General features: G+C 40.9%; 1 protein-coding gene across 1 annotated transcript in view; it reads right to left on the bottom strand.

Annotated features, from left to right (window-relative positions):
* Nucleotides 1-27,287, bottom strand: part of MYO6 (myosin VI) — a 393,572-nt gene that overhangs the window by 84,615 nt on the left and 281,670 nt on the right. The window contains 5 exon segments of the mRNA XM_068281511.1: nt 2,826-2,976; nt 14,723-14,813; nt 20,319-20,448; nt 25,348-25,425; nt 25,581-25,711. Coding sequence (XP_068137612.1) covers nt 2,826-2,976; nt 14,723-14,813; nt 20,319-20,448; nt 25,348-25,425; nt 25,581-25,711 — 581 coding nt within the window.

The raw sequence follows: 27,287 nt of genomic DNA, 5'->3' as shown, positions 1-27,287 counted from the left end.
AATACCTTTGGGTGCAGACAGGTGGCAGCATAGGCCTTTTAGGGGTATTAGAGCATTGAGGGAGATAATTTAAAATACTGTATTGTTTATCCTTTAAAGTGGACCTGAACTCTTGCACAGAGCAGAAGGAAAACCGAGAAATGCACCTATATGTATTTATAGAGTTTAGCCTGTCTAATTCATCCCTCATCCATTCATGACTAATCACCAGTGTAATTTGATCTCTCAGCTGTGTCAGCTGGCTGCCTCAACAGAGCAACTCATATGCAAAGAAATTATGTTAACAATATGTTTGCTTCTATGAAAGCAGGAAGTAGACACACTGCAGATTTAGTGCAGGATTTGTATCAGCTGTAACAAAGAAATGTTTTTCTTTAAGGCTGGTTTCACAGTGGGACGTTACAGGCACACGTTAGAGCAGCCTGTAACGCAGCCCACCGCACAGCAATGAAAAATCAATGGGCTGCTCACAGTGCCCACGTTGCGTTACATTGTAACGCTGCGCCATAAGACAACGTACTGCTTGCAGTACTTTATAAGCGGCAGAGCCGCGTTAGACTGCTTGCACATGCTCAGTAACGTTGGGGAGGAGCGGAGAGCGGCCAGGCACATGGCTAATTAATATTCACTGCATTCAGTGACGTGCAGTGTTTACTTCCTGGAGCGGCCGCTCTGTGCGGCGATTGGCTGGGCGGGACCACGTGATGCCGCATGCGTCCAAGAGTGCGCATCACGGACGCCAGAGTGAGCTGCACAACGCGGCTCACTCTGACGTCCACAGAAGAGAGCACCAGGCGTTGCGTTAGGGGCACGTTATGCGACCATAACGTCCCCTAAAACGCAACGTCCTGGTGTGAAACCAGCCTAAAGGTTATTATGCTGCTGCTTTTTTTTTTTTTTTTTTTTTTTTTTAGAGCAGAGAAAAAGTTCTGAGTTCTGAGGTTCACTTTAAAGGACCACTATTGCAAAAAAGTGAAAATTTTAAGATACATGTAAACACATACTGTACAAATAAGAAGTATGTTTCTTCCAGAGTAAAATGAGCCTCAAAGTGGAGCTGAACTCTTGCACAGGACAGAAGGAAAACATAGAGAAATGCACCCTGTATGTATTTAGAGAGTTCAGCCTGTTTAATTCCCCCTCATTTGTGTCTAATCACAAGTTGTAATTTGATCTCTCCCTGTGTCACCGATAAGGCAGATAAGCTCATATGAAAGCACAGGCTGTTAACAATATGTCTGCTTCCATGAATCAGGAAGTAGAAACAGTGCAGATTTATTTTAGGATTTGTATCAGCTGTAACAAAGGAAACATTTTGTTTAAAGGTTATTATGCTGTTGCGTATCTTGTAGAGCAGAGAGGACATTTTGAGTTCAGCTCCGCTTTAAATGTCTTTTCTCCTAATGTGCTGTCACGTACAGAGTCACTTAATCTATAGTCATTTACACAGGCAGTATAAATCTGACAGAACCAACAGGTTTTGGAGCAGCTCATCTCCTCATAGGGGATTCTCAGCATGACTTTTATTCTTTGTACATTTATACAAAGAATAAAAGTCATGAGGAGATGAGCTGGTCCAAAACCTGTTGGTTCTGTCAGATTTCTACTATCTATTGTGAGTGACAGCAACAGATGAGAAAAGTAATTTTAGCACAATTTACTCTGGAAGAAATGTACTTTTAATTTGTATAGGTTTACATGTACTTTAAATTGTAGGATTTTCAAGATAGTGGTCCTTTAATAGGACACTGTAAGGGGGTCGGGGGAAAATGAGTTGAACTTACCCGTGACTTCTAATGGTCCCCCGCAGACATCCTGCGCCCACGTAGCCACTCACCTATGCTCTGGCCCCGCCCCCAGTTCACTTCTAGAATTTCAGACTTTAAAGTCTGAAAACCACTGCGCCTGCGTTGCCGTGTCCTCGATCCCACGGATGTCACCAGGAGCGTACTGCACAAGTATGTATGTGTGCAGTAGTATGGTCTATGTCTGCACCATGCTCCTGGTGGCATCAGTGGGATTGAGGACATGGCAACGCAGGCGCAGTGGTTTTCAGACTTTAAAGTCTGAAATTCCAGAAGTGAACCGGAGGCGGGGACGGAGCATCGGTGAGTGGCTGCGTGGGCACAGGATGTCTGTGGGGGACCATTAGAAGCCCCGGGTAAGTTCAACTCATTTTTCCCCGACCCCTACAGTATCCCTTTAAGTACACAAACAGAAACACCCCTTAAATCCTATAGAAGTATACCTCAGTAACCATATACATGATTGGAGTACTAGACCTCGCAGTATTCTTGCTTATCTAGAAGTCCAGCTTCAATAAATCCTGTGAACACCTATGTGACCTGGGAAAAAAACCCTGAACACCTCCATAATCATCCTTTCTAAACTAAAAATATGTACTGGAATATAAAATCCCGAATACCTGATGCTTAAACCTTTATATATCAACAAAACAAATATAGCAAATGCTTTGCCTCATCACTATGTTAGTATATGAACAGATGTGATCAGATATATCGTCTTTCAATCCTAAAGACAGTGACAGCACACGTCAGAAGCTCACAGCTTTCCCTGCTAACATGAATATTCTGAGCACAGTAGGCATATTATCTGTGATGAGGCTATTTTACGAGCATCATTGAAATTTACATCTTTTTACACAATTACAGACTGCAAGTAGCCTGCCAAAGAATCTGAGGCAGGAAGTGTGGAAAATACTCATTTATTTCCTTCCTCATGCAAGTCTATTTTGCATAATGACATTTTTAGCACACAGAACTAGGAGCAGGAAGAGAAGAGAGGAGGACGGCTTGGCAGCTCACCTTTATCTTAGACAGAAGAGCATCGATGGACAGCTCCAGGTCCTTCACCTGTTTGCTCATCTCAGGCTTCCCTTCCTTTAGTGCATTAACAACTTCATTAAATTTGTCAAGCCTAGATTTTAGGGTTCGCACCTTCATCACACCGTCAATTCTGGAAAACAAAGGCAGACCATAACCCTAGAGGCAAAGACATTTAAATTGTATTCATGTGGAACATCTAAATGAGCTAGAGCTGGGAAGAGAGTTGCTGCTCAGAAAAGTAATGCCTCCCATTTTCTTTTTCTCATTTATTCAAAATGTATGAAATCTGCTCACAGTATAAATAGATATACTATTTTTCTACAGAATCCACAGGAACTTGTATGGCCTTACATCAGTATCAAACAAGTGCATGCGTGCACTGCCTGTACTAGCTTTCAAGCCTGAATTGAAAAAACGTATGAAATAATGAATTTTATGTGTAGTATGGATAATGACCCTTTTTTCCTGCAGTAAAACCTTATCTCAACCGGTCTCACACTGTTTCTTGGTAGTTTAAGTACTTCAGATAACAGGACTGTCTTCCAACCAAGTTGGGTCGAAGAGCTCAGAGAAGCTCTTTTGCACAGATAACAGTTATCAAAGGATTGGTTTTTTTTTAACTCTTCCTGTACTGGAAAACAATATGAGACTATTTTTCTTTGCTACTAATGTTCTATTTCTTATCTGTACTGCACATACAGTTTATTATCTAATACGTTTATTTTCGTTTCAGGTTTGCTTTAAATGGTTTAGCCCAGTCGGCAAACATTTGTGAACATTCACTACGGTTTATTTCTCTAATAAAGATTTCAAACATAGTTCATTGTAATGACAGTTGTTTACAGTTTCCATTTGAACAGTTCACTAAAGCAGTGTTCCCCAACCCTGTCCTCAAGGCCCACCAACACTACATGTTTTGTATAAATCCACAGAGGTAGTGAATCAGCTCTGCTGAGACACTAATTACCTCACCTGTGATTGTGTGTGGTTTCCTGTAAAACATGTAGGGCTCGTTCTCACTTGAGCGGGAATTCCGCTCAAGGCAAACCGCTAGCGGTTTTTAAAAACCAGTAGCACATGTAACACTATGGCAGTGTTCTCACTGCGGCATTTGCGGTTAGCGTTAACCGCAAACATGTTACATGCAGCTGTTTGCCGGTGATTCCGGAGCGATCGCGATTAACATGTATAGAACCGCTAATCGCGATCACTCCCAAACTGCTACAGTGTCCAGTGATTTTTCCTTGTTAATCGCGGAAAAATCACTCCGCAAAATGCCAGCGGTAATTGCCCGTGTTTTGCGGTTGTAGGTGTGAACGGACCCGTTCTGTTGGTGGGCCCTGAGGATAGGGTTGTGGAGCTTTTCACTAAACCTCATCGGTTTGGTGGAATGATTTGCAATTCACTACACACACAAGCTATTTTTACACTGAGGAGCTGCATTGTATGTTATAATGTTCATATAACAAAACCGGAAACAACATTTGCAGTGGCACGTGATGTAACACACGTAACATTTTGCACATCAACTTATGTGATTCTAGCACTGCATATGTTCTATGTTGTAACAATAGAATCCGCTATCACATAACGTAACTGAAGAGGCGTGAGCTGTTCATAGACTTTACACCGCATTGCGCCAGAGTGTGCAAAACAGTTTCCATCACAACGCAACATGTTAGTGTGAAAATAACCTTACACTTTTTATTGTCTAAAACCAACAACAAAATTAAACATGTCCATGTACATGTGCATTTGATGACTGGGACTTCACAAAATCTTCCATACGCTGACATCCACATGGCAACCAACTCCCCTTTCCGAAGCTTCAAGGATAGCATAATAGTTTTAGACTGCAGTACTTTTTATTTTGTTATTACCTATATAAAAGCTTAATTTATTGAATTAACATTTTACGCAGGGCAAAGTTGTAATAATAAGAACTCGCTGCCTGCATTCCAGGAAACAGCTTATATAACCTAGTAAACCCACACAGTGTGCTAATAGAAGGGAAGGATATTGTATCTGGAAAATGACAGAAATATTTCCACTGTACATTATGATCATAACGCATCACATTCACTAATGGACATGAAATAATACAAAAATGTAATAATACAATTTCCTGCTTTATTGTCTCAGAGAAAATAGGAGTACAACATTAAAAGTCTCATATAGATGGGTGTCATGCACATCCATTATTGATGTGTTTTCCAGCACAAAGCAAACCGCTATGGACAAAAGAATATTAACACTTACTGGAGACATCAACACTGAGGTTTTCCTGTAGCATCAAAGAAGCACATTGGATACGTTTCCTCTCAGAATATGAACACAATAAATAGCACGACAAAGCTGTTCAGAAGGCACAGAATACACAGCTTAGCCTCAAGCATCTTTGCATAGGAGAAAACTGGTTAAGCTCTATGGCTCAGGCCCCTCAGCTTCCATCCGTCTGTTAGGCTTTCCACTTAATTTATGTTACAGGGGCTGGCCTGGAGGCTTGAGCAGAAATATGTGGTGAAAAAATGAATCTTTTATTATCGTTTAAAGTGTTTGTGCAGCTTTATATCTTCATCTTATTCACTTTTCAGAAACTACAACTAGGTAAGATCCCAGTAGGTCTCCAGTCTAAACTATAAACTCGAAGTAGGCCGGAATGTGTGCAGGCCTAATATTTATTTTATATATCGGTTGTACAGCACCCATTTCCTGCAGCTCCCAAGTCTTTCTCCCTCTATAAAAGCACCTGGATAGACTAACCATTTGTGTTTAAGTTTCATCTTGCAGCCCACTCAGACTATGGGTCACGTGGCTCGAGGGTATATCACAAGACTACCAGGGGACCTTTAAAGAGGAAGCGAGTACCACTAGATACCAGGGAATGTGGACGTACCACCGCAAAGTCCTTAAAGAGAACCCGAGCCGGTGCGCACCGGGGGGGGGGGGGATCTTGGGGCAAACGGGATACAGGGGCATGTTCTCTGCCTTATGACATGCCTCTGTGTTCCCCCACTGTTGTTCTCTGCGCCCAACCCCCCCCCCCCCCCCATAGCGGTGCTATAGCCCCCACACAATATTTTTCCCCATCTCTGAGGGTAATGGGAGGAGAGGGATTCCATGCTCAAACACCCACTAGGGCCGGTCCTGCAGGCTTTCCAGTGCTTCAGCGCTCTCTCCCTGGCCATGCCTCCTGCAGCTCCCCCGCCTCCCTGCGTGCTGGGAGAGCAAAATCTCTCTCCTTCCATCATCGTGAACCGGAGGTCACAAAAGTGAAAGTGGGGCAGTGCGGGCCTCAGGATCGGCAAAGAGCGGCACGGATGTCGGCTCTTAGAACCGCCCAGCCCCCCGAATCATATTTTTTAGGGTTTTTTTATTAATATGAACCCGCCTCAGACTCTCTTTAAAGAGAATCAGAGGGAACACGACAGTAAACACCTACCCTGCTTTTAGTTTCATTCTTCTCTGCTTAATCTGTCTGTTAACATCTATGATAAGAATCCCTGACTGAGCATTCAGTCTAGGTTTGACCTGGAATCATTATAGCTGAGTCAGTCTTCTGTGGAGTCTTTTCAAGCCCAAGCCTGCCCCCTCCTGGCTCAGCTTTGCATACTCAGAGCTGATGACATGGGAGGGGCTGCTCCTGCACAAAGAAGCTCTGAAACAGACAAGGGTGGCTGTGTGATCTGTGTGCACTGTGCAGCCAGTCATCATTATTATCTACTGTATGCAGTTTCATTTCTATGAGAGACACTTCCTACAGGAAGCCACACAGCATACCAGAATAATGAGGTTGAAAGCACACACACGAAAGGCTGCAGCAGCAACCCTGCTTGTCTCTAGTCTCGTAGAGCCTAGACAGCGCATCCAGAAAAGCTCATAACCTGGAAGCATAAGGGCCCGTTTCCACTAGTGCGGTGCGGAATCGCCGCATATCACCGCTGACAAAATCGCATGCGGATGCGATTCCGCATGCGTTTTTTGCCGCGATTTCGCATGCGATTTCGCATAGGCAGGGTATATGCGATTTTAACCATGTCACTGCCTGTGTCAATTTACATTACTTTCAATACGAAATCGCACGCGAAATTGCGGCAAAAAACGCATGCGATTTCCCTATTAAATACATTGCCTGCGATTCGCCTGCATTCCACACGCAGGCGAATTCTGCAGGGTCTACCGTGCAGAAAAATCCTGCACATAAAAACGCAAATGAAAACTGACAAGTGGAAACAGTCCCATCCACTTGTATTGCCTATGCGAATCCGCATGCGTTGTCTGCATGCGAATTCGCGCTAGTGGAAACAGGCCCTAAGGGATATGAGCCGGCGGCCATATTGGATTTTTCCTGGAGCAATAATGGATAAAAAACCCTCAAAAAGCCACACCAGAGTGGCAAAATGATCAGGTAGAGCATTTATTCTTTACAAGCTATCGACTGATATATTTATTTTGTGCAAATCGTTCATCTCTGGTTCCCTTTAAAGGAATAGGGGAGCTAGTACCACTGGAGTACCAGGGAATTCCACATTCTTAGTATGTTAAGACTCTAAACCGCACACGAATGCTCCCGCCACCTGGCTAACATATATATATTATATATATATATAAGCGCAATACAGGACATTTAATGATATTCAAAATTACTTTTCCAGTTCAATCGCCAACTGCTATACCTTTCTTGAGCAGACAACAATTTCTAAATAAGCTTGCTTGAAACCATGGCTACAGCATAACATTTGTTTCTGTATAGGAGGATCTATTTATGTGATGAAACCACAAAGCAGTATTTTGATTCCAAAGTTCAATATCACACTTAATTGTATCCAAAGAATGTTTTTCAAAAGGTAAAAAGCTTTCGTAATTTGTCAATAAAAGTTCTTCATAGTATAAGTGAAGAAGATCATTCTATTTTGACAGAGCGTACACACTATGTGCTTTGTTTGATGAAACAGTACATTTCAGACAATACATTTCAAACAAAGCACAGTGTCTACTGTCTGTCAAAATAGAATGACCTTCTACACCTATACTATGAAGAACTTTTATTGACAAATTATGAAAGCTTTTTACCTTTTGAAAAAAATCTTTGGATACAATTAAGTGTGATATTGAACTTTGGAATCAAAATACTGCTTTGTGGTTTCATCCCATATATAGATCCTCCTATACAGAAACCTGGAATTACTTTGAGCATGGTGGTGTGCTCAAGTGTGGCTCCCTTTGTAACTACTTCATACTGAGAGTCTTTTTCCCTGACTCACTCCCAATAATATTGAAACACAGCATAACATTTGACATACAGGACTTCCCAAAATCCTTGCCTTTCTGTGCAGTTCATTGGTTCAGGGATTACCTAGAACTGCCAGTAAGTAACATTTTAAACTCAACTGGTAGGTCAAGATGCACATATGAAATGAGAGTGCCAGGATCTTCCCTGTGTACCAGGATCTTCCTTGGGTACCAGCAGGGTCAATGTAGTCACTGAAGATATCTACTACCTGCACCACTTCATATAAAACACAAAGTGTATGGGTATAAAGATTAAAAATCCAACATGAATGAATGGTCTGTGACAGCTACAGTGCGATGTGTGCCCTTGTACGAACCTTCCAGCAATTACCTATTAATTGCACAGGAAAGAAGTGTACATATTTGAGGGGAAGCCAAATTTACCTGTATGTGCCAGTCACTCCCACGTACCACATTCTGCCAGGTAAGTATTCTAATTTATTACATTGCTGGCTCTAGAGGATAAACATGTAGGTTTGTGTAATAAAGCTTGCTAAAATTATTGTGTTGTAAAGAGCTGATTTGGTGAGAATTTTTTTTTTGCTACTTGAAATTAGATCTACATTTTAAACACACAATAGGATTGGAAGTACAAGAATCAGCTGTGACAGTTTCTCTTTATTCCTAATCCATTATCAGAATCACTGTATGGTAAAGATCCTCACAGCATGGCTGGCTCAATGTCACAAACTCCATTGAATTCACGATATGCTGCATTGAGCTGGCACAAAGCTTGGTGCGGATTTTTACAATATGTCCTTATAAATATAGATTGAACAGTAAAGATTTTTACACACGCTAGATAATCCTTGCCTAATATAATCAAGTGGAATTGTCCTTTTTTGTTTCCCACACCGTGGGATGTCGCTTATTCGGTCATTCTCAGCTCATCGTCCTTCCTGCGCTCACCATAGAGCAGCGCATGCTGCTTGAATATTACTGAGCAATAACTACATTATTACCGTATATATTTCCTTAGGACAACACTGAAGATATGACACTTTGATACGATGTAAAGTAGTCACAGTACAGCTTGTAAATTTGCAGCCCCATCAAAATAAGTGAACACAGCCATTAATGTCTAAACTGCTGGTAATAAAAGTGATTACACCCCTAAGTAAAGAATGTCAAAATTGTGCCCAAAGTGTCAATATTTGTGTGCCCCCCCATTATTTTCCAGCACTGCTTTAACTCTCCTGGGCATGGGTTTGCTAGAGCTTCAAAGGTTGCCAATGGAATCCTCATGAGGATGCCCCAAACATGCTCAATAGGGTTTAGGTCTGGAGACACCCTTGGCCAGTCCAGCACCTTTACCCTCAGTTTCTTTAGCAAGGTACTGGTTTCGACTGGAGGTGTGTTTGGGGTCGCTATGCCCTGTGGTCCAGTTTTCAAAGTAATAAACCCCAAACACACCTCCATTTATGCTTCCTCAATGAAATGTAGATGCCCAGTGCCAGCAGCACTCATGCAGCCCCAAACCATGACACTCATTACCTTGCTAGACTGTAGGCAATGTACACTTGCCTCTGTACTCCTCACCTGGTCGCTGTCACACAAGCTTGACACCATCTGAATCAAAGTAGTTTACCTTGTTATCATCAGACCACAGGACATGCCCATAGTCTGCTTGTCTTCAGTAAACTGTTTGTGGGCTTTCTTGTGCATCATCTTTAGAAGAGGCTTCCTTCTGAGATGACAGCCATGCAGGTCAATTTGATGCAGTGTGTGGCATATGGTCTGAGCACTGACAACCTGCCCCCCCCTTCCCCCTTAACCTCTGCAGCAATGTTTCCAGCTCTCATATGTCTATTTGCAAAAGACAACCTCTGGGTAGTACTCTGAGCCTGTGCACTCAACTTTGTTGGTCAACCATGGTGAGGCCTGTTCTGAGTGGTACCTGTCCTGTTAAACTGATGCATGGTCTTGGACACTGTCTTGCAGCTCAGTTTTAGGGCGTTTGCAATCTTCTGGTAGCCTAGGCCATCTTTATGTAGAGAAACCATTTTTTTTTTAAGATCCTCAGAGAGTTGTCTGCCATAAGGTGCCATGTTGAACTTCCAGTGACCAGTATGAGAGAATACGAGAGCCAATTGGCGTCAGGTCCTGGAGCCGGCTACTGAAGGAGATCGCGCGCAGTCTGCGTGCGCATCTCCTTCTCGGTGTGCGGAGCTCATCCCCGCTTTCAGTCTCCGAGCGGCAATCTATTTACATATACAGCGCTGCGATCGACAGCAGCGCTGTACTGGGGAAAGCCGTGTGACACGGCTGTCCCCTCCATAGGCTAGGCAGTGATCGGCCGTCATAGGCTGAAGCCTATGACAGCTGATCACCCTGATTGGCTGGGGTTTAACACTGCGGTCCTGAAGTGGTTAAAGAATACTAGTTGCCTGGCTGTCCTGCTGATCTCTTTGGCCGCATTAGTGTCTGAATCACACACCTGCAACAAGCATGTGGCTAAACCAGTCAGACTTCAAACACCTGATCTGCATGATTGTTCAGAGTCTATAGTTAAAAGTTTGGATACACAATCTGCAGCATAGCCAAGCAATCTACAGTGTTTAAATAGAAATAAATATGTCAGCCTAAAATGCTGCAGTGTTGCTGTCATTTAGCCAGGCTGGTCACTACTTACTGATCAGAGGATCCCTGTCCAGGCTACCTTTATGTTCCAGCACATCAATGTGCACAGGAATGGCCTTGCACTGGAACAGTCAGGCCTTACTCCCCACCAATACTGAGAGAGTAGGAGATCGCTCATATGTGGGAAAAGGGTGGACAAGGTAAGAAAAGCAATTATTCTTCAACCATATGCAGCAGTGGCACTGAATAACAAAGAGGAGCCAGGAAGTTGTAAGGTAGGTTAAAGCACTGGTTTATGTAAATATGCACTGAAAAAAAGGCATCTACAAATCTGAGTTCATTCTGGTGATGGATTAACATAAAGGGGAACTACTGAAGCATCTTCCTTCACTTTCCACAGCCCTATTTTAAACTAGAAACACGTTTGCTTTAAAGAACTAACAACATTATTCCAGAGAAATAAAAAAAAAAAACAATGGACTTTTCCATGACTGAGCCCTTAAAACCTGGGAAAAACTTATAAATAAGCTACAATAGACAGAAGGTTGAAAAAAAAAACTTGTACATGTCGGCTCACAACAGTGTGAGGTAAAACTTTGATAATTAAAATAATAACAATTTTCACTTTCCTTTCCAGTAATATCTTGAGAGGAAAGAGTTTAGGGATGTGTGTTTCCATGTCAGGGCTCTGCATTACTCTGGCCAGCACAGCCTGGATAACTTACATTTACAGCTCTGTTCTAAGCTTTATTAAAAGCTGGGCTGTTCTGTTCCCTGCTGCACTGCTAATTAGAGATTCTCAGTATCCTAGGCTATCAATTAATGAAAACTCCAAACTTATACCCTGACACGTATTACTTGGTAATAAGGTTACTTCCACTCACTAAGATCCTGATGGTATTAAAATAAATATAATAATATTAAAAAAAAACACCACAACAATGTGGACAGACATGAGCTTCTCGCTTGACCATTCTTTTAATGTTTTCTATGACTTTCTCCTGAAGGTATATTGTTCTTTCATTATTTATTTACAACAAGCGTTAAAGTGTTTGAGTACTTAAAGAGACACTGAAGCGAAAAAATATATATGATATAATGAATTGGTTGTGTACTATGAATAATTACTAGAAGATTAGCAGCAAAGACAATATTCTCATATTTTTATTTTCAGGTATATAGTGTTTTTTCTAACATTGCATCACTCTATAATATGTCCAGATTACACAACACTCAGCATTCAAAATGATTCTTTCAGAGCAGTCTGTGAAGTAATAAACTCTTCTCTGCTAGAGGAAAAGTAAACAGTTCAATTACAGTTCAGATAATAAAAGTCAGATAACAGCCCTCTCCACGACCAAGTTGGTCGGAGAGCTTAATAGCTTTTTTGCATAGAGATAACAACTGGAGTTTCTCAACTCTTCCTGCACTGGAAACAATTAGACTGATGTATCTGATCTTAATGTTTTTTTTTCTACACATACAAATCATAATATCATCTTTTTTTTCGCTTCAGTGTCTCTTTAACGGTGCATAAAATAACTCAAATGAGGTTCTGATTGATAATATATTCCTGAATTTATCTCCTTTTTAAAAATAAAAGTCACTCATTGCACAAGTGACACATCGCTCCTATATTCATAGTTAAAGTGCTGGTGAGATCTGTACAGGGATGATAAGGAGTGGAAACAGAATCAAAATCTCGAATTTAGAATCAGAGAGGGGAGAAGGAGTACTATGAAGCATATATTTAAATGGTCTGAACACACATTGTAGTTAGTTTACCCTAACCATATGTACATACAGTGGTTTGCAAAAGTATTCGGCCCGCTTGAAGTTTTCCACATTTTGTCATATTACCGCCACAAACATGAATCAATTTTATTGGAATTCCACGTGAAAGACCAATACAAAGTGGTGTATAACTGAGAAGTGGAACGAAAATCATACATGATTCCAAACATTAAAAAATAAATAAATAAATCAATAAAAACTGCAAAGTGTGGTGTGCGTAATTATTCAGTCCCCTGAGTCAATACTTTGTAGAACCACCTTTTGCTGCAATTACAGCTGCCAGTCTTTTAGGGTATGTCTCTACCAGCTTTGCACATCTAGAGACTGAAATCCTTGCCCATTCTTCTTTGCAAATCAGCTCCAGCTCAGTCAGATTAGATGGACAGCATTTGTGAACAGCAGTTTTCAGATCTTGCCACAGATTCTCGATTGGATTTAGATGTGGACTTTGACTGGACCATTCTAACACATGCATATGTTTTGTTTTAAACCATTCCATTGTTGCCCTGGCTTTATGTTTAGGGTCATTGTCCTGCTGGAAGGTGAACCTCCGCCCCAGTCTCAAGTCTTTTGCAGACTCCAAGAGGTTTTCTTCCAAGATTGCCCTGTATTTGGCTCCATCCATCTTCTCATCAACTCTGACCAGCTTCCCTGCCCCTGCTGAAGAGAAGCACCCCAGAGCATGATGCTGCCACCACCATATTTGACAGTAGGGATGGTGTGTTCAGAGTGATGTGCAGTGTTAGTTTTCCGCCACACATAGCGTTTTGCATTTTGGCCAAAAAGTTCAATTTTGGTCTCATCTGACCAGAGCATCTTCTTCTACATGTTTGCTGTGTCCCCTACATGGTTTGTGGCAAACTGCAAAGGGGACTTCTTATGCTTTTCTGTTAACAATGGCTTTCTTCTTGCCATTCTTCCATAAAGGCCAACTTTGTGCAGTGCACGATTAATAGTTGTCCTATGGACAGATTCCCCCACCTGAGCTGTAAATCTCTGCAGCTCGTCCAGAGTCACCATGGGCCTCTTGACTGCATTTATGATCAGCGCTCTCCTTGTTCGGCTGTGAGTTTAGGTAATGGCCTTGTCTTGGTAGGTTTCCAGGTGTGCCATACTCCTTCCATTTCTGAATGACCGCTTGAACAGTGCTCCTTGGGATGTTCAAAGCTTTGGAAATCTTTTTGTAGCCTAAGCCTGCTTTAAATTTCTCAATAACTTTATCCCTGACCTGTCTGGTGTGTTCTTTGGACTTCATGGTGTTGTTGTTCCCAATATTATCTTAGACAACCTCTGAGGCCGTCACAGAGCAGCTGTATTTGTACTGACATTAGATTACACACAGGTGCACTCTATTTAGTCATTAGCACTCATCAAGCAATGTCTATGGGGAACTGACTGCACTCAGACCAAAGAGGGCTGAATAATTACGAACAACTAACTTTGCAGTTGTATGATTTTCGTTCCACTTCTCACGTGTACACCACTTTGTATTGGCCTTTCACATGGAATTCCAATAAAATTGATTCATGTTTGTGGCAGTAATGTGACAAAATGTGGAAAACTTCAAGGGGGCCGAATACTTTTGTAAACCACTGTAGTACCAACTTATATTGTATATACTGTGCTTGAAATGCAAGTACCTTAAAAACAGGTGTAAAATTAAAATGTTTTAATTAAGTAAGTATTAAGGAAATGTGCTAAAAGGAAATAGGATTTGAAGGATCTCACATGCTTACATACAAAGGAGCATCTACAAACCTTAAAGTGGAACAGAAAATAAATGTCTAGTACTTCATACCCAATTTACTTTATGAAGCAAAACAAGACAAATGCAAGCAATGATCTATGCAATGCAAACGGTGTAACAGAAACAGCATCTGCACCAATAAAAGTTATTACTTAAATCGTAAGAACAAGAGGTTGATGTTTATGAGAGTTTTACGTTTATGTTGTTTGTAGAAGAAGCCATATAATTCGGTCTGTCAGCTGACTGGAATGAATTGCTCAATCTAGAGATCTTTCATGGCTTCATCTCACACAGGTATTGAACACCTGTTCAGGAAAACAGGCCTTCATACCTAAAAATCAATCTGTGCTTGTCAGAGCCGTACATGTATACAAGTGGTTATTTCATTCTGGCAACGAAAAATAATCCACATATGATGGGAGGAGAAAAGAGATTTGATTATGAATGCTACTTCCATTCTTACCGTGGTTTGTGTTTCCTTCTGCAGAGCCACATGCGAATGGTCTTTTGCATTTTAATGCACGCTGAAGCTCGGTACATAATCTTGTTTTTCACTTTAAAAGAAAAAAAAAAATGAAGTGTTTTCAATAAGCCATTGTCAAATATGCCTTTCAGATCTGAATACGCCCACAAGGAATATGGAAAGGATGTGAAATATGCCTGGCAAAATGTTGCAATCAAGAGATTTAGTAACATCTATAAGATAAGACATGTCTACAGAATCACAGTGTTTGTGCCTATTTGATGTCAAGCTAAAATTTCTACTGAAGAAAGGGGTTTTGGTTAAAACCAAAATGTATTTATTTATCTAACTATTTATATAGCGCCGACATATTATTCAGCTTTGTACAGAGTATATGGTCTTGTCACTTAACTAGCCCTCAGAGGGGCTCACAATCTAGTCCCTACCATAGTCACATGTCTATATATGTATCGTGTAGTGCCTGTATCGTAGTTTAGGGCAAATTTTAGGTGGAAGCAAATTAACTTATCTGTATGCTTTAGGGATGTGGGAGGAAACTGGAGCACCCAGAGGAAACCCACACAGACATGAAGAGAACATACAAACTCCTTGCAGATGTTGACCTGGCTGGGATTCAAACCGGGGACCCAGCGCTGCAAGGTGAGAGCTCTAACCACTACGCCACTGTGCTGCCCTATGGCTATGGAGTTCAAGCAAACTTTAAACCTACCTCAACGCTGACAATGTATTATAATTGCGGCTTAAAGCAAACCTTTACTTACAGCACACCTGAATCAACACCATACCTGTGAAACTACACATGCCAGTGTTTATAATATGGTGTTCTAAAATCTACAAATAAGAGGATCCGTGGATGTTAAGACAACATACAAGACACAACACACTGGTGTAGCTTCACAAATGTGGGGTTGATTTATGCATTCTTTACGACAATTTAATGTGAGATCTGCATGCCTAAGTTATGGACATGCAAAGCACAGTGCGTTTCCACTGTTGCTTTTTGCATAGCCCATTTCACCTATCTTACTGCCTGCATTGGAGCTGCACTCTTTCTGGTGATCTCACCTGTGTACAGAACAGGGTGAATTTACAGCATTTTCAGCTACATTAATCTCAGAGAACATACATTTGAAATCACCACTTATTTGTAGTGGAGAGACATAAATCTGTTCTTGACCATCCTAAGTCAAACTGGAAGTGGCCAAAAGAATAAGTTATCAAATCAGTTTAGCATAGGAGTAACAGATTTGTCAATTCTAACACCTGTTTGTTCAAACTATGACTCCCAGGTGGCTGTGCATTTATACCTTGATGCAGGAACGCAGTGTTCAGACCCCACGCTAAATGGGGCTGCACACAAGACAAGACACAGCACATCTAGATTACACTTTTCTCCTTGAGAACTCGAAGCGCCAGAGCTTCAGCCACTAGGGTGCACTCTACAGGCAGTAGCAGTGTTAGGGAGTCTTGCCCAAGGTCTCCTCACTGAATAGGTGCTGGCTTACTGAACGGGAAGAGCTGAGATTCAAACCCTGGTCTCCTGGGTCAGAGGCAGAGGAAAATGCAGGAAAGCATACAGTGCCATTTGTTTGACATTGCTTTCTGCACAATTTCTGAAGTCCTTGCAGAGTTTTAAATGTTAGCACTGGGAACGAGATGTCAGTGTGTCCTCCAGTTTGAAAACTTTTGTCTTTTTTTTTTCTTTTTATTATTATTTGTTATTGTAATATCTACATTCAATCTACATTCAGCCACTCAGAACAGATAGAAGCTGTACAAGATGCACAAGGTAAGAGAATGGAATGTAAGTTGTGTGAGGTCCTCTTTGAATAAAAGTACGTAGTAAGAAAAACAATATGTTTGAGAACTTTGATATTCTACAGTACAAGATCTGCTGCCCTTGAGCTGAGCATGAACTTATTACAGAAAAATTCCCTGCTCATCTTTAAACACAGCCTGGGAAAGGAGGACATTACAATCAAAAGTAGGTACAGTAATTGTTGTAAGCCTTAGATGCCCTATAAAGCGGTGCTAAATCAAATGAACGTGACCACTGACAAGGACCACAGACCAAGGCATAGCTAGAAATAATGGGACCCCATAGCAAAATATTGTGTGTGCCCCCCCCCCCCCCCCCACACACACACACACACTCAATTATAAGGTATCTTAGTACCCCAGGTAACCCTCCAGTATGGGTAGCTGGGGGCATCCTCCAGTATTAAATCCCCCCCCCCCCAGTATAAGTAGCCAGATGCACCTTGCTGTGCAGTAGCCTAAAGTAGCCTTAGGTGACAAGAGAATTTCCCAGTATAGGTAGCCAGATGTTCCCCCAGTGTAAGTAGCCTGATGTAGCCCTCCAGTATACATCATAACACTAGCACGCACGCACACACACACACATCTAGATTAGAGAGCCAAATTAGCTCCCCAGTATAGGTAGCCATTATCACTCAGGTACAGACAATGATCTACCTTCTCCATGCATCTCCGTCTCTACAATTACAGCACCCTCTCTCGTCATGTAACCCACATGACAGGAAAGGTTGCAGTAGTCATGGATACAAAGACTCGAGGGGGAAAGTAGATTGTTGGTGGATCACTGGAGAAAGTGAATCGCTATTCTGCACTTTAGGGGGCCTATTATGGGTCTCCATGAGGACCACTGCAGAGCCACTTATTGGCATTGGCCAGCCAACGAGACTAATATGGCTGTTATAGTGATCCCTACACCACTGATCCCAGACATACAATGCAAGTTGGACATGCAGCCATGATATAACAGCCAAAACAGGACAATTACTAAAGATACATACACAGAATGGATATTTGTTGCATAAAACTATCAGTTTAGGTGACCGTTCACCCATAACCCAGGTCTGCGACTAAAATGCGGTTTGATTATTTTCATCACATTTTCATGTATTTTGGTGTGCTGAAACAAAATATTGAAAAAACTCCTAGATATTAGGATTTACCACAAAATGCCAAACATTTTTGAATCCTCAAAAAGAAGAGTGGATTGCATTTAAAGAAGTCGTACAGACATTTTTAGACAATAATAAAGATCCTCACGACAAAAAGAAAGCATACCAAGCTTTAGGTTGCCTGATGACTGTGAAAGTGCATTTCCTCCATACCACCACAACTACTTTCATGACTTCCAAGTGTTCCTTGTTTGGAGGAACAGTTCTTCTTTGGGAACCCTATTCCCTCTGTCCCTCTTTCTCCCTTATTTGTCCCTCTTTCAGGACTCACTCATGTACAGATCTATGTAAATAAATGTATTTTATCTACTGAAATATGTATTTAATTGACTCTAATCTAATAAGTTTAAGACTTTAATTGACTCTCCCATTCTTTAAATTAATATATTTAGTATTTTCAAATGTTAATGTTAAGGAAATGAACCAGGATAGATAGGGCCAGTGTGGTTTGAATATAAAAAAAAAATGTTATGAAATCTTTATGGTATGTGTGACTAAGGGTGTGTCAGGGGTGTGGCAGTGGCACAGTTTAAAGAGGAACTCCAGTGAAAATTATGTAATAAAAAAGTGCTTCATTTTTACAATAATTATGTATAAATGATTTAGTCAGTGTTTGCCCATTGTAAAATATTTTAAATCCCTGATTTACATTCTGACATTTATCACATGGTGACATTTTTACTGCTGGCAGGTGATGTAGCTGCTGCTTGCCGTTTTGGCAGTTGGAAACAGCTATTTCCCACAATGCAACAAGGTTCACAGACAGGGAACTGCCAGGACCACGGTCCTCAGAGTTTCTTGTAGGAGGGGTTTCACCACAATATCAGCAATACAGAGCCCCCTGTTGATCCGTTTGTGAAAAGGAATAGATTTCTTATGTAAAAGGGGGTATCAGCTACTAATTGGGATGAAGTTCAATTCCTGGTCACGGTTTCTCTGTCCCCCTCTGAAAATTTGGGAGCTGTAAGTGAGGAGCAAGGTGAACAATTCCACCAAGACATTAAAGAGCTGGAAAGGAGATACCAGGGAAAATGGAGCCTTACAATGAGGGCAGACTACTGTTGGGTGCTTCAGAGACACATTCCATATGATACTCACAAGCGAACAATCAAGTTTAGTTGTAGGTGAACTCATTTCAGTTCAAATAAGGATTTTCATGAAAAAATTGTAATAAAACTTTAATTTTATATGTCTATTTCTATTTATTTTGAGGTATTGCCTTATATAACATAGTTACATAAATTGTCAGGAAACGCAATGTCCTATGACAAAATGGAGGTCATTTTCGAATTCAGCGCACCAAAAAACAAAATTGTGTGGAATGACCAAAACCGCTCTCAAAAAATCTTCTTTTGCAGACCTGTGTAATCACTGTACAGATATGGAAATCTGCAGTATATCCTTTAGCTGAGTTTATTAAAATATATCGGAAGGAAAAAAAACACAGGAAACACACAATTACATTAGTCTGAAAACAGATGACAAAATGTTCAGCAAACATCAAGACATCAAATAACAGGGATAGATAGCCCTGCTTAATGCATATAATAAGTACTGTATTTTTCGGACTATAAGATGTTCCTGACCATAAGATGCACCTAGGTTTGGAGGACAAAAACAAGGGGAAAAAATATATACTAAACCTGGTGCATCCATGGTGAAGGGGCATCTTGTGGTTTATGCCCCCTTTGTACCTCATGCCCCCTTGTATCTCTTGTGTCTCCCTGTGCCCCCCATGTGTTTGCCTTTGTCCTCCTTGTGTCCTCCTCTATGCCACTTTGTGTCCTCCTCTACATGGGCACAGTACAGGCAGTCCCCAACATTGTGGCAGGTTAGAGGCATTTGGACTATAAGACACAGTGAATCCCCCCCCCCCCCCCTTTGGGGGAGAAAGAGTGAGTCTTATAGTCCAAAAAATACAGTAGTTAACATAAACCAGCTTAAACCCTTGACAATGTCACTAGAAAACAAAATACAAAGATATCATGCGGTCTACAACTGTGCAGCATATTCTGTGCTATAGAGGGGATGGTTCACAATTGCAGATTTTAACACTGAGCCACAGTAAGCAAAAATAATAGGGAGGCGGATTGCTTGTCCACATAGACTTTCACCCAAAATGATCACAGACATTTAATTTGGTTTATCAAAATAGATTGTTTGTACATAGCTTTCCTCCAGAGATTGGTGAGAGAGTCTTATATTGTCTGATCACATTCTTATATATTGGCGTGAAATCCTCATCTTATGCCTGTTGGTGCCTTTACGGGCAAATGTGAAGGATTTAGGAAACCTATACCAGAATGAGATCATAGCACATTGTAACGTAACCCCCTGAAAGGTCATTACGGTAGCACTACTTGCACTCCTGTGCAAAAAGGAATGGCAAATGCTATAATTATGCACCAACATGCCCAGAACACCACTTGAAATTACCCTGCGCATGACCTCACGAGTTAAGCAATCTGGGTAGGATTAAGAAATGCTTTTTAAAAGGACCTTCTTAAAATCTCCACCTCTGAATACAAACAGTAAGAGTAGCCTCATGAAAGCACAATTTATGTCTTGCCACACAATGATCCACTTACATTTTATGACGGAGAGCGCACACCACTGGACCTTCTTCCAGCGACTGCAGATAAGCCAGTGATTGACACGCCTTATCAGTTCAGCCAAATGATCCGGATCAGACTTCATTATCTGATCAAATTCTGCAAACTAGAATCAAAGGTATGGCATCATTTCAGAACAGAGAAAGCATTTACACATGAGATCTCTTTTATGATTACCGCTACATAAAATATATACTGTAACATTTTAATGCTGCATGAAGTTCTGTAGCTGAAATGACAACTCAGGGAAACATATATAGGACAGTGTGTGACTGACATGCTGTACCATAAATGTGTACGCCTCTAGAGAGCTGCATCATACATGTGTTTGCCACTAGAGAGCTATACAATACATGTGTACTCCATTACAGAACTGCATCCTGCATGTGCAACTGCATTACAGAACTGTATCCTGTATGTGAACTCCATTACAGAACTGTATCCTGCATGTGTACTCCATTACAGAACTGTATCCTGCATGTGTACTCCATTACAGAACTGTATCCTGCATGTGAACTCCATTACAGAACTGTATCCTGCATGTGAACTCCATTACAGAACTGTATCCTGCATGTGAACTCCATTACAAAACTGTATCCTGCATGTGAACTCCATTACAAAACTGTATCCTGCATGTGAACTCCATTACAGAACTGTATCCTGCATGTGAACTCCATTACAGAACTGTATCCTGCATGTGTACTCCATTACAGAACTGTATCCTGCATGTGTACTCCATTACAGGACTGTATCCTGCATGTGCACTCCATTACAGGACTGTATCCTGCATGTGTACTCCATTTCAGGACTGTATCCTGCATGTGTACTCCATTTCAGGACTGTATCCTGCATGTGTACTCCATTTCAGGACTGTATCCTGCATGTGTACTCCATTAGAGAGCTGAATCATACATGTGTACACTAGTTAAGAGTTGTGTCATACATGTGTATGCTATTAATCGATGATGAACCCTCTTTGCACTAGTCATAGAGCCTCTGGCACATACATTTCAAACATTTCCCAATGTTATTAGGGTGACTATTGGTGCAAATGAATACAAAAAATGAACCTATTCATGGATGATATTCTGCTCACACTAAAAGCCCCCATGTGTCAATACCAAATCTCCTTACACTAATCAGCAAATTCTCCAGATTGTCTGGGTTCAAACTTAATCTAGATAAGTCTGAACTGATGGTGGTTAATATGACAGACAGAAAGTAGAAACCTTTCAGATCCATAAAAAGAACAAAACTGAGGGATTAATTAACCTAATGACCCTAACGACCTAACGGTTTAACAATGCTCACTTCTCCAAGAGCTGTTCTGGAAGATCTACATGACTAGTGGCACTGGCTGGCATTATTGAAACTTATTCCCCCCCCCCCCCTGTTAACCGCTCCCCTACTCCCTAGCACTAACCCCCCCCCCCCCCCCCAAAAAAAAATCCTGTACATTGGTATAGTTTTCTTATTTGCTCATTATTATTATACATTTTTTTCATATTGCTCCCCTGCGTTGGAACTCACTGTTGCACTATTTTCAGATGTCTATTTTTGTGCTTAGCATTACGATAAAATACTTTGAAACCAAAAAGATAGCCACCACGTTGGGCACAGTTTGATTATGCCTGTTGGTTTCCCACACATCAGCTTATAGCTTTGGTATTATTTCATTCGCTTTTCAAATACCAGGCTTTTCAGGGAATATATGAGGTAAGATTTAATGGAATCAGTGCCATCTCTAAAGAAAATCAAGCTGCTTCATTTTCAAAGGATTTGCAATGGTTTTTCTGAGCTTTGGTACTCCAGCGGCAGCAGACCTGGACGGCGTACTTCAACCATTCTGCATCCATCTATGACAGATGTGTTACTGAACTTGCCAAAAATGACACCTCATATGAATACACTTGCACAAAGTCACTGAGGGCATTGTTTTATTCTGAAGTGTTATAGTGGTATTTTCAAGGAATTAGTTACAATGGAATTTATAATTCCAAATGCAGTGTTACAGTAAATTTAACTTGTAAAATGAATCACTGCCTTTTTGCCTATGTTTTGTATGTTCACTATGGAAACTTACACAAAATTACCGTAATAACATAAACCTGGAAAGAATATGTAAGAAATGATGAAATGGCAAACGGATTCTGTTAGGATGTTTCTATTAGAAAAGGGGCTCAATGCATGCTGGCTGCAGAAGAAAAATTACTTCTCAACAGCAGGAGGAAAATAGGTTAACTGCTGGGGATTTTGTGCTAACTGCCCAGCAGCTGAACAATATGTTATGTTGTTACAATACAATAACATTTGTAAATCGCTTTTCTCCCATAGGACTCAAAGCGCATAGTTGTGTCTCAGATTAATACAGGGATGCAGGCTGGGTTGTGTTACAGAGGAGATAGTCAGATGTTCATGAATGCCAGACTGAAGAGGTAGGTTTTCAGTTTAGACTTAAATGCTTCCAGGGATGGAGCTGTATTGATTGGGTGTGGCAGGGAGTTCCAAAGTGTAGGGGCAGCATGACAAAAGGCTCTGTCTCCAAAGAATTTGAGGTGGACTCTGGGGGTGACCAAGGTGTTACGTCCTTTTGATCTAAGATTGTGGGGGGTGTGATGCAGTTGCAACAAGTCTTTCAGGTATCCAGGGCCCAGATTGTGCAAGGATTTGAATGTCAGTAAGCCAATCTTAAACAGAATTCTCCATTTTATCGGTAGCCAGTGGCAGTGTTATGTGGCAATGGCGGGGTTGGCTCGTTAACAGCCTTGCGGCGGCATTCTGTACTAATTGCAGGCGGCGTAAGTCTTTCTTATGCAGGCCTGTGTAGAGGACGTTGCAGTAGTCTAACCTTGATGTGACGAAGGCATGAACTAGGGTTGGAAGATCCTCTGAAGGAATTAGGTGTTTAATCCTTGCAATATTCCTTAGGTGAAAGAAGGAATGTTTCACAACAGCTGTAATTTGATTCCTGAAGCTTAATTTCCCATCAATCAGTACTCCCAGGCTGCGCACACAGTCTGAGTTGTTCAGGTCTGAGCTCCCTATCCTTAGCGGTGTTGGTTGAGACTGGGGCTGCTTTGCTGTTGAGCCCTGGCCCTCGATAACAAGAACCTCAGTTTTGTCAGCATTAAGTTTTAGCCAATTAATATTCATCCACTCCTGAAGCTCAGCTAAGCATGCTAAAACAGAGAAACCGAGAGCCCAATATAGTGTAGTATGTATTGGATCAGGGAGAATTAGTGTGGAGTAAGTATTATACTTACAAACATGGGTTACCGTTTAGGCAACTACTGTATAGGCAGGTGGGGAGATTAGACCTGTCCCCACTCAGGATTAAGATGTCGCTCTCTGAAGAAGGAAAGGAGGGTTTGTCACCCTTCCAACCACCAAGGGTGGATATCTTGACAAGTAGATGTACAGAGGCGCCAAAAGGATAAAATATGCTAAAATGTTTAAAATATTCGGGTGGCGGCGGTGGACCGGCCACTCAGAAATAGACTCGATGCTGTCGCTTAAGATAAAGACAATTTATTCACATACTCCATGAACAGAACTGCAACGCGTTTCACGGGTATATTCCCGCTTCCTCAGGCAATAAACAGATAGGAGTACACAGTACAGTCTCAAGGTCACGAATAGCAGGCATGGTGACAGGAAAAGACAGGTTAGAGTGCTGACCATCTGTGCAGGCCAAGAATTAGTTATGTGCTAACCAACTGTGCAGGCAGAGAAGGGGATCAGTGCTGTACAAATGTGCAGGGAGAAAGAGGGCTAAGTTATCTCCATGTGTGCAAGCAAAGACGGGGTAGAGAAGGGCTTATGTGCTGGCCATGTGTGTAAGCAAAGAAGGAGATAGGTATCAGGCAGATGAGTAGGAAGGTAAGGTGTTAAATGCCGGTCTTTTGAGCAGTCAGAAAAGGGACAAAGTGTGCAGAGGTTAACAGAGGCGCTCAAACCTATTGCTTGACCCACTGAGTTGTGCTCCCATTTTTTCCTGAGGAAGCGGGGTCACGCCCGAGAAACGAGTCAAGTCTGTTTTATCGAGACTCAAATTAATTTTCTTTTTTTGTAAGAGGGAGGTAAGTCCGCCGTAACATCCCCCTCTGCTTTTAAGCGTTTTTTAAAACGTTTTACTCTACTCTGGCACCTCTGTATACCGAGTTTTTGCTGAAAGTGTGCAGAAGATGCTGGTTTATTTAGGTGTGAGAAGGCCATACAGGGCAAAGAAAATTCATATAAACATCAAGAGATACACTAAGTATTAATCGCATAAAAAAGTTGTCCAAAGATCACTGCCTCTTCCGATACTTTTTGTTCAATCAACAGTGATATATCACCATGTAACAGATTAATCTTCAATCGTTCAACAGTTGATTTGTATGTGTATGTGTCTCCACCACAAATAAAGCCCCATTCAATACACTCATTATACATTTAATACACTCACCAGAGTGATTGAATGGAAGATTGTTTAAGGAAATGGTTCAAGGGTCCAGGCGTATCACACATATTGTGAGCCAGAGAGGAAGGAGGGGAGACTACCTTCTCAAGGCACATACAGACTCCTGTAAGTATGTGGATCTGGTAAGTGTATTGCATTGGCGCTTTAGTGATGGTGGAACATAGACATATAATTAAACAGTTGAACGACTGAAGAACAATAGCACATGGTTGATTAAACAAAAAATATATAATATAAATATAATGGTTATGTTGCCAACCCTGAGAGCCTTATAGGGAAACAATAACTGCATTACTCAGTCCTGTGTGAAATGCTTTGTCATATAGGGATACAACATGACAGCTGTAGAACATATATCATCAATGCACCTTCACAGCAACTAATAAGTCCATTCATTTACAAGCATATTTTGAAATTCAAGGGTAAAGGGAGAACTGCTCTATTTGCACATAAAAGAAAAGGTTAATGTCACAATCTGAATAAACCGCCAAATGATTTCAAATGCCTGGACTCATATTTCTTATTTAAAAAGAAATCACTTACCTTGCCAGGCCTGAAAAACACCTTAGTTAACCCAAATTTGTAATCATTTTCATTTAAGCCCAAGGCTTTGAACAGAGCCTGTAACATAAAAGAAACACATTAATAGGCTTGAATTTATACCCCTTTAAAATAGGCTTCAAAGCACACAATGAATTATTAAAACGCGAGCAGTTTGACTGGATGCTTTTGCACAGCATGAAATTTTGATTTTTTGGTACAATTAAAAGAGATACCTTGCAGAAAAGTCTGGGGTCCAGACGAGACATCTTAGCAGGCATATACTTCTTGTACATGTTATAGAGTTCATGGAATGAAGCTCTGGATGGAAAGCCACCCTGCATAAGATCCAGTACAGAGACCATACCTGAGGAGGAAAGAAAAGACAGTAGATAAGTCCTAAGTCTAACAAAGCCATAACAGTGATAAAGCATCCTAGAAACACACAAAGCAAAAAAAAAACAAAAAAAAACACACACATAGAACGTGATTATGATTATTATGGACAGTTTCCAAAATATTTTGTACACCTTTCTCCATCTCCCTCAGCAGAATGTAAACAGGTGAATACTAAATACACAATCTCTTTGTTAAGGGAGAATAGATTAAACATTTTGACAATCTAGAACCATTATGAACCATTATGAACCATTTATATAACCGCAAAACTTAAAGAGACACTGAAGCGGGAAAAAAATATATGATATATTGAATTGGTAGGGTAGTACGAATAATTATTAGAACTTTAGTAGCAAAGAAAATATTCTCATATTTTTATTTGCAGTTAATTAGTTTTTTCTATAATATTGCATCATTCTCTAATATTTGCAGATTACACACTACTCAGCATTCTAAATGATTTTACAGAGCAGGCTAGTGAACTTTTGAACTGTTCTCTGCAGAAAAAAACAATGCAGTGTCAGACACTTGAGATAACAAGCTTTAGAAGACAGAGCTTTCTGCAACTCAGATGGCTCTTTTGTATAGATAACAACTGGAGTTTCTTAACTCTTTCTGTATTGGAAACAATATTATACTGATGTCTCTGCAGCTAATGTTTTATTTCTTAGCTGTACTACACATACAAATCATTATACCATCATTTTATTTTTTCGCTTCAGTGTCTCTAAGTCTCACTATAAATATGGTGCTAGCATTCGTAACATGCCTTAGCAATGTGCTGATGCTTGAAAGAGGGGGTGGGTGAAGATGAAAAGTTCAGTAAAGGGAGTTAATTTGGGTGGCAGTGTTCTGCTGTGAATACCAGCACTAAAGGGTCTGTGGCTCAACGCACTTATTGGGCATTGGCATTCAGCTAAATTAAACCCGAAGCATTGACTGTGGTTTGTGGAAACGTGAGAATATTGGTGGGGTTCTTACTGCTGTCTGTAGGCTTGCTGAGATCTTCCTCATTTGTTGATTACAGAGTGGGGGAATATCCCAACAAAACAGGATTTGTTTAATATGAGCTAATCAATGAAGCGTCTACACCTACATTCGCAAGCTTTCCAACTGTCTATAATCATTTAGCAAAACGTTTGTGTCTAAACGGCCATGTTTTTTCCCTCATGTTAATACTGAAGCGGTGTAATGTGTTATATGTGGTCTACCATGAAGTAACTGAAAGCAGGCATGAAAGGACAGCTAAGGAAGCTGCCATCTTGACTTCCTTCATAAAGGGTAATGGAAGTGACAAGTTACAAAGGTGTATGCAGTAAACTGCGTTAAGCAGAAATACGTACATAAAATCTTACCACACAATGAGTAGAGCAGAATGCAGTGCAATACACTCTTAGGCCAGAAACCCACTAGGAGCGATTTCTAATCGCTAGTGATTTGAAAAAGCTCTTGCTAATGCAATGCTATGGGAGATTTTTATAAAATCACATTGCTCAACTGGGATCACACCCATAGCATTACATTAGCAAGAGTTTTCAAATCTC

The sequence above is a fragment of the Hyperolius riggenbachi genome, chromosome 4, assembly GCF_040937935.1.
Source record: "Hyperolius riggenbachi isolate aHypRig1 chromosome 4, aHypRig1.pri, whole genome shotgun sequence".
Taxonomy (NCBI): Eukaryota; Metazoa; Chordata; class Amphibia; order Anura; family Hyperoliidae; genus Hyperolius; species Hyperolius riggenbachi.
Note: the sequence above shows the minus strand (reverse complement) of the source record. Positions and strands in the feature narration are given on the sequence as shown.